At 34.4% G+C, this 9,633-nt stretch overlaps 1 protein-coding gene across 1 annotated transcript; it reads right to left on the bottom strand.

The window, feature by feature from the left end:
* Positions 1-3,787: 3,787 nt before the first annotated feature.
* Positions 3,788-4,870, bottom strand: LOC139525163 (uncharacterized). The gene has a single exon (XM_071320351.1). It carries the CDS (start codon positions 4,868-4,870, stop codon positions 3,788-3,790), a length of 1,083 nt encoding a protein of 360 aa, XP_071176452.1.
* Between the last annotated feature and the right edge of the window lie 4,763 nt (positions 4,871-9,633).

Below are 9,633 nucleotides of genomic sequence, written 5' to 3'. Positions count from 1 at the left end.
GTTTAACAGTTTATAGAGTACATAATCTGAAGGTTTTTTTTATTTCAAAAGTGCTGGCAATAATTGTTATTTTGTGGAGGCAAATTGCCTAAGAAATGAAATTCATTTCTAATTCACAGTGTGTATGTAATTTGAAAATGTGGTATTTTGTGTCTGTTTATGAAGATAAGCAATAACCATAGTCTTCTTTTTTTTTTACAATTACGAGTGAGTTGCCATTTATTACAGAATAAAGAAATTTGATATTAGCTTTCATGAAGACATTCATTTGATTCTGAAACTATTAATGAATCATCTGCAAACAAAAAACTTCCAATGATAGAACTCGCAAAGGTTAGCGGTTGGCAAGCCATCTGTTTCCTCAAAATTTCTGTCAATTTAGGCGCATTTTTAGGGAGTTGACAAAATAACTAGGTTAAATCCACAATATTCTACACAAGGAAATGCCTGTACCAAGTCAGGAATAAAGCAGTTGTTTTCCATTCGTTAGATGTGTTTGAGCTTTTAGTTTTGCTATATCCTAAAGGACTTTCCATTTTGAATTTCCCTTGGAGTTCAGTAATTTTGTCATTTTACTTTTTAGTATACTAGTATATAAAATGCATCAAACGAAATATTAAAGATTGTATACAATCCACCAGCAGTTATGTCCTGTAACTGTATATATAAAATTTACTACAATAAAACGATAAAAGTATATTTTATTGCAGCCGTATGTAGATATACACCCATACTTTATAGTCATTAATAAATTGAAAATAACGGATGCTCGTTCAGCACAATAGTCCTCACATATATATATATATATATATATATATATATAAATGTCTAAGAATATAACTAAAACACACTAATTGATACATTAAAAAGTTCTATTAGATGTTAAATAGAAATACGCAATATTTCGCTAAACAAATTAGCTTCATCAGGCGTGTGCATCTCTCAAGGTGAAATCGGATGCATGACAGAAAAATATTTTTGTAGCTTAATCTATACAAGATTTGAGGGATGGGTGTAACATATTAATTCGGTCATAAAATATGTTTGTAGCTACAACTACATGAAGTTGGAATAAAAGTTTAACACATTTATAGATGTTCGATTAATTGTATGAATTTTTATAAATTAATTTGTATGATTTCAAGATAACTATGGTTTTGATTTGCTTTGAAATCTTTTTTCGTCTCTCTCATTGAGTCCATCAGGTTCAAGAGTTCGTAACTGGTGCATCCAAAATCTCTCTCTTTTTTGTCTTCCTTGTGTATCCCAATTTTGATTTTTCTCAATGATTTGAAATGTGATGTTTTCAAAATCATGTCCTGCTCTTAAAAGGTGTCTTGTAATTGGGCAGTTCCTTTCTTTTGTATAAAATGACCGATGGTTATTTAGTCGGATGTTAAATGGGGTTTCTGTTTCACCAACATATTGTAATTTGCAAGTTCCACACGTTAGAACATAAATGCAATTTTGCGTTTTGCAATTTGATGTTATAAATATGTTGTAATTTTTCTTTGTGACTGTGCTGATGAACTGGGTTTCTATATTGGCGACTTTGCAGCACTTACAATTGCCCCTTCCGCATTGTTTATAACCTCCGATTGTTGATATTGTTGATTGAGCATTCCGTACAGCCAAGCCATCAGGTTAAAACGGATTTGTTCATCGGAATCAAAGTTAAACCATCGTTTAGGGCAACTCAGACAGCAACTCAAATCAAGAGGTTATAAGAACAAAAGTATTTCAGAAGCTTTCGGAAAAGCAAACGAAAAAGAACGAACAAACCTACTTGAATACAAAGAAAAGACGGCCCAGACAAATAAAATCCCGTTTGTTGTTAGCTTTCATCCTCATCTGACAAATATTTCATCAATTGTCCACAAACACTGGCGTCTTATTGAAAATGATCCTTCCTTAAGCGAGATTTTTCCATCACCTCCCGTTATGGCTTACCGCAGACCAAAAAACCTCAAAGATATTCTAGTATCATCCAAAGTATCTAAACGGGAGATATCAACAATCGGAGGTTATAAACAATGCGGAAGGGGCAATTGTAAGTGCTGCAAAGTCGCCAATATAGAAACCCAGTTCATCAGCACAGTCACAAAGAAAAATTACAACATATTTATAACATCAAATTGCAAAACGCAAAATTGCATTTATGTTCTAACGTGTGGAACTTGCAAATTACAATATGTTGGTGAAACAGAAACCCCATTTAACATCCGACTAAATAACCATCGGTCATTTTATACAAAAGAAAGGAACTGCCCAATTACAAGACACCTTTTAAGAGCAGGACATGATTTTGAAAACATCACATTTCAAATCATTGAGAAAAATCAAAATTGGGATACACAAGGAAGACAAAAAAGAGAGAGATTTTGGATGCACCAGTTACGAACTCTTGAACCTGATGGACTCAATGAGAGAGACGAAAAAAGATTTCAAAGCAAATCAAAACCATAGTTATCTTGAAATCATACAAATTAATTTATAAAAATTCATACAATTAATCGAACATCTATAAATGTGTTAAACTTTTATTCCAACTTCATGTAGTTGTAGCTACAAACATATTTTATGACCGAATTAATATGTTACACCCATCCCTCAAATCTTGTATAGATTAAGCTACAAAAATATTTTTCTGTCATGCATCCGATTTCACCTTGAGAGATGCACACGCCTGATGAAGCTAATTTGTTTAGCGAAATATTGCGTATTTCTATTTAACATCTAATAGAACTTTTTAATGTATCAATTAGTGTGTTTTAGTTATATTCTTAGACATTTATATAATTTTAATTCAGTAACTGTATCAGTTTATTTTCACAAACTGATCCACGCTTAATTAGATTGAATGTTGATTGTTGCTATTTTTAGACATTATATATATATATATATATATATATATATATATATATATCAGTCTAAAGATTAGCACAACGGTACTGATATAAGATGTTATAATACGAAAATGTTGTTATTAAATCGTGCTGACAAATATTTCGGCTCAACAAATGGCCTTCTTCAAGTGTCACAAGTTTTAACAATACTGATACATAATGTATAAGGTGTAAAAATAGATCAGTAATAATACAGGTAAGTTTTGGTCGATTGATTTTTAATCCAAAAGCCTGAATATCATAATATAAACAAAACACTATAAATCAATATACGTGACTGTGTATATTAACAATAAAAATGAGTAAAAAAACAAAAACGCTAGTATTTCTTATTGATGCCGTTTGGATGATGTACATTAAGTTCCTTTATCCAAAAGCTTTCCCGAACCTGTCGCTGGGCATCACTCCAGTGAATATTCTGTTCAATCACTAGAATTTTCATGCGGTTAAAGTCATCAGGTTTGTGACCCGACTGTCTGAAGTGCTGAGAAACTGGGAGAAGTGGCTTCTTAGAGATATCACTCCTATGGCCATTGAGGCGTTTGTGGAAAGGCTGCTTTGACTCACCAACATATTGGAGGCCACAAACCGAACATTCTAGTATGTAAACAACATTCATACTTTTGCAGGTAACATTGCAAAATATCTTATAGTTGTTTTCGGTTGCCTTACTGTGAAATGTTGATGAATGCTGCATCTGTAGGCAGCATTTGCAGCGTTTTTCTTCACACGAACGACATTCTCCAGAAGTACTTCTATTATCAGACACTTCAGCCCGCACCAGCAGGTTCCGCAGACTACTAGGTTGCCTAAAAGCTATCATTGGAGGCTCGGGAAAAATCTTGGATAGTTTGGAATTCTTTTCAACTGATTTCCAATGCTCACGAATGACACCAAAGCTGTTTTTTGAGAGATGGGTGGTAAGTAAGAACACATAAAGTCCTTTTATTTTTATTTTTAACTTTGTATTCCAATAGTTCACTCCTGGGAATTGATTCCGCTTTCTGAAAGCTTTTTTTGATATTTCTGTGTTTGTAGCCCCTTTTCTTCAAGCGAGTTTCAAGTTGACGTAGTTGTCTTTTAGTTGTTTCTGTGTTGGAACATATTCGCTTGACTCTAAGTGCCTGACTGTATGGAATACTCTTGGTAAGATGAGCAGGATGACAACTTTTAGGGGACAAATATTGATGAGTGTCAGTGGGTTTAGAATATAAATCTGTAGATATGATGCCCTCTGTGAGCGAACTTGAAGTATCGAGGAAGGCGATTTTGGATTTAGACTTCTCATGAGTAAATTTGATACTAGGATGTATGTTGTTGGCATGAGTGATAAAAGTATCTAAATCCTCGTCGCTTTTATTCCATTTCATATCCACATCATCTATAAATCTAAACCAGGAAAGCGGTTTTTCGATGGAAGTTTCAAGGAGTTGTTTCTCTAATTTGCCCATAAATATATTGGCATATGACGGAGCCATTTTGGTGCCCATGGCAGTTCCATTTACTTGCAAATAATGATCTCCATCAAAAGTGAAGTTGTTTTTCTTAAGTACCAGCGTGAGCATTTTGACCAGGCATTCGGTAGGTGGATATTTCACTGGTCTGGAATCCCAAACTTCTTTACATGCATCGATGCCATCTGCATGTGGAATATTAGTGTAGAGGGAGGTGACATCCATGGAAACAAGAGTCGTGTCGGAGGGGAGTGGATTTAAGGCCTGCATTTTTCTTAGATAATCGGTTGTATCTTTGATGTGAGATGGTAAGTCTTCAACATGTTGACGAAGATGGAAGTCAACAAATTCCGATATTTTTTCCGTTGGATGACCGTTCGCTGAAACTATAGGTCTTCCTGGGTTATTGGCCTTATGAATTTTAGGTAAAAGATAAAATCTGCCCGGTTTTGGATTTTCTGGTTTCAAATATTCAAGAGTTTTGTCATCGATGAAACCAACGTCATGCATTTCTACCAATTAGAAACTCGCTTGAAGAAAAGGGGCTACAAACACAGAAATATCAAAAAAAGCTTTCAGAAAGCGGAATCAATTCCCAGGAGTGAACTATTGGAATACAAAGTTAAAAAGAAAAATAAAAGGACTCCATGTGTTCTTACTTACCACCCATCTCTCAAAAAACAGCTTTGGTGTAATTCGTGAGCATTGGAAATCAGTTGAAAAGAATTCCAAACTATCCAAGATTTTTCCCGAGCCTCCAATGATAGCTTTTAGGCAACCTAGTAGTCTGCGGAACCTGCTGGTGCGGGCTGAAGTGTCTGATAATAGAAGTACTTCTGGAGAATGTCGTTCGTGTGAAGAAAAACGCTGCAAATGCTGCCTACAGATGCAGCATTCATCAACATTTCACAGTAAGGCAACCGAAAACAACTATAAGATATTTTGCAATGTTACCTGCAAAAGTATGAATGTTGTTTACATACTAGAATGTTCGGTTTGTGGCCTCCAATATGTTGGTGAGTCAAAGCAGCCTTTCCACAAACGCCTCAATGGCCATAGGAGTGATATCTCTAAGAAGCCACTTCTCCCAGTTTCTCAGCACTTCAGACAGTCGGGTCACAAACCTGATGACTTTAACCGCATGAAAATTCTAGTGATTGAACAGAATATTCACTGGAGTGATGCCCAGCGACAGGTTCGGGAAAGCTTTTGGATAAAGGAACTTAATGTACATCATCCAAACGGCATCAATAAGAAATACTAGCGTTTTTGTTTTTTTACTCATTTTTATTGTTAATATACACAGTCACGTATATTGATTTATAGTGTTTTGTTTATATTATGATATTCAGGCTTTTGGATTAAAAATCAATCGACCAAAACTTACCTGTATTATTACTGATCTATTTTTACACCTTATACATTATGTATCAGTATTGTTAAAACTTGTGACACTTGAAGAAGGCCATTTGTTGAGCCGAAATATTTGTCAGCACGATTTAATAACAACATTTTCGTATTATAACATCTTATATCAGTACCGTTGTGCTAATCTTTAGACTGATATAATTTTTTCCTTATCTGCATAGTATCGCCTATTCTAGACGATCCGGTACATAGTAAATTTGCTGGTTGGTCGTTTTTATAGACTTTTATATATATATATATATATATATATAAAGATCTGGATGGATAGTCCTTTATTTCCGTATATTTTATTTTTCTTAATCTAGTAGTTTTACATTATTATCAACTATGAATATGTTTGCTCCAAATCATTCTCTATTCCTTACAATATTAGTAAATTGTTCTCTTTTCTTTATAATTTTTTGTCTTTCATTCATTCTCTTTAGTTCATTATTCTATATTCTGTAAACCCCATTCAGACCCATATTAAAGATCGACGCTGACAATATCTGTAGAAATTCAATTAGTTGCCCTCAGCATCTTGCCAATACATTTGAGCTTCAGTAATGCTTTTACCTGAAATCTCCTGGAGCGATTCTTGTCCAGTTTATCACGGGTCTAAAAAGCATGTTTGCGCCAACTAGTATCTTTTGTTTCGAAAGTTACTCTTCTTCATGTCCAGTAGGTCTTTTCATCCTAGTCGACATGAAACATGATGCCGAACCAAATTCTGTGTAGGACAACCGCAGGGATATTGGTATTATTAGCAACACCCCCGGTTATTTTTTGTATAGTGATTATAACACAATATTGACTGCTGTACCCTAATTCGTGACGTTTTTCACAATGTGTGTTTGTTTTACTCACACATTGTTGTCAATATAATGGAATTTTATGCGACTGTTATACAAGTTTAGCTAGCTATAAAACGGTTTTCATAATAAGCCAAGGCATGTACCAAGTCAGGGATATGGCAGTTGTTTTTTATTCGTTAGATGTATTTGAGCTTTTGATTTTGCCTTTTTATAAAGGGCTCTCCGTTTTATTTACCTTGGAGTTCGATATTTTTGTTATTTTACTTATTTCCATATAATTATTGCAAGTTTTCCATAAAAAATAAATAAGAATGATGGAATGTAGTCAATGCTTTAAAGTCCATCTCGTTTCAGCAGAAAAGAAAAAGAGCTTTGAGTATTTCGTTTGCTCTTTTAAATGTAATGTATATTTATAATGTCAACATCCATTTCCTTCAGGAAATTTCGTGCTAGTCTGAATCTTAATACCTCAGGGCTAACAGTTTTTAATGTAAGCGATACTTTTTCCTGGTATCTGCATAAAACTTTATCAAACATCGTTCAGGGCTTAGGGTGTAACACATTTCAAGACATTTCTTCTTATGACTAACATATGTCAAAACTGCTTTAGTCAGTATTATGTGTGTGTTGCAAGCGTCTTTATCACGTGATCACCTCAATTTTGCAGAGTACGTATTGCTTAGACCTTAGCTTTTTTATATGTTGTGTTTTCTATACTGTTTACTTTAGTATACTTTGGTCTTTTCTCCTATTTGTTATTATGATGGTGTTGTCAGTTTATTACTTTTGGTATCTTTCTCCTCTCTTTTTCACATACCTTATATATTATTTTTAGGGTGCAGCAGTTGGATTCATTTGATAAAATGGGATTCTTACTTTTGAATTGAAGACTAAGTTCTGAACTCGTTAACATTTTTATATATAAACACAGTATTCTACGTATAATATTTCTTGTGAATTTTCATTTAAAAGAACCAATTTATAAGAATATAACTTATAAATATTAATATTTTTAAAAGTATTGATTATTTTTGGTTGTTTATGAATGTTTTTCTTATATCAATGGATACTACGTTTTGGCAAAGTATGAACAAATTCTATCATTTTTATTTTAGACTCCCATACCACCTCAAGCAACCTAATAGGGAACTTTCCATTTCTATGTAGTAACATTCCAGCAGCTCTTGCATACAGTGTATACATCTCTAAATTGGTACGATATTCCAGGGCTTGTTCTTCCTATCATCCATTCCCTGAAAGAGGGTTGCTGCTCAAAAGGTAGCTATAAAACAAAGAGTAACAAGTTGTGAAGTTGAAATTATCACTTCGTAAGTTTTACGGACGTCGTCACGAATTGGTTGAACATAATGGAATATCCGTTTTATAGACGCTATCTGATATGTTCCTGATGTCGTAACTACCATCCGGTCCCTTCTCCCGAATTTACCTATCGAATAAGACTTATTACCGGGGTTTTACTAACATGAGCTAAATAAACTCATCATAGATACCAGGATTAAGTTTTGTATTTCCATCAGACACGCGTTTCGTCTACAAAAGACTCATTAGTGACGATCGAATCCAAAAAAGTTAACGACAGGTGCCACACATGGAGCATGATATGCGTACCATCCAGAGCAACTGAGAGTTGGGTTTGTGTAGCTTTATTTTTTTGTGTCGTGTTTTGTGTACTATTGGTTGTGTGTTGGTGTTTTTCTTTTTTAGCTATCAAGTTGTCAGTTTATTTTTTACTTTGAACTTTGAGTTTGAATGTCCCTCTGCTGTCTGTGGCTTCTCCTTTTCAATGTTTTAAATATACTTTCTTGAAAAACGCTCATATTTAAAACAAGAAAATAACCAAATTCAAATTTAAATTCAATGAAGCAGAAGGAAAAAAAGGTCAAGACAAAAAGTTAGACCTCTGGAGGTCAACAAAAGAGGGACGAAAGATACCAGAGGGACAGTCAAACTCATAAATCGAAAATAAACTGACAACGCCATGGCTAAAAATGAAAAAAACAAACAGACAAACAGGCAAACAATAGAACACATGACACAACATAGAAAATTAAAGACTAAGCAACACGAACCCCACCAAAAACTAGGGATGATCTCATGTGCTCCGGTAGGGTAAGCACATCCTGCTCCACATGTGGCACCCGTCGTGTTGCTTATGTTATAACAAATCCGGCAAATAGTCTAATTCGGCAGGTCACATTCATGAAAGGGAAGGGGATTATAGTTACGACGTAAGCAACATATCCGATATCGTTTGTGAAACGGTTATTCAAGAACGGGAAACCAACTCGTGATGGCGTCCGTAAAATTTACGAAGGGATGATTTCAACTTCACCATTTGGAACTCTTGGTTTAATAGCTTCCTTGTAAGCAGCAACCCTATATCAAGAAAATCATGAAAGGAAATGCAAGCACGGGAATATCGTATCAATTGGGAGATATATACTCCGTATGCAGGTGCTGCTGGAATGTTGCTACTTAGAAAAGGAAAGTTCACAATTGGAGAGCTGAAATCATCTCTTTTGTCGTAAAGCTTTGTTTTCATCGACCCTCATTGTCAATTTCTAGATGTAAGTCAAGATATGAGGCCGACTTAACTGTATCTGTTGTATCCTTTATCTCTAGTTCGATGGGAGAAATGCGTTCAACATAGTCATCAAATTTTGAATTATTTAGTGAAAAAACGTCATCTATATAGCGGAAAGTAGAGTTAAAGGATATTGCTAACTTCTTATCTTTCTTCCTAAGAAGTTCTTTCTTCCTAAGAAGTTCTTTCTTCCTAAGAAGTTCCTTCTTCCTAAGAAGTTTCTGTATGAATTCAGCCTCATAATAAAGAAACAAGTCGACAAGAAGAGGGGCACAATTTGTTCCTATTAGAATGCCGACAGTCTGTTGAAAAATATGTCCTCTGAACGTAACAAATAGGTTGTCATTCAAAAAATCAAGCATCTTGATAATGTCAGTTTCAGAGAATTTTTTGTTTGAATCAGAGTGATCCTTTACAAAGTAGGATTTACCCCTCCCTAAGACAAG

Source organism: Mytilus edulis, chromosome 5 (genome assembly GCF_963676685.1).
Source record: "Mytilus edulis chromosome 5, xbMytEdul2.2, whole genome shotgun sequence".
Lineage (NCBI taxonomy): Eukaryota > Metazoa > Mollusca > Bivalvia > Mytilida > Mytilidae > Mytilus > Mytilus edulis.
This window is presented reverse-complemented; position numbering and strand designations above follow the sequence as displayed.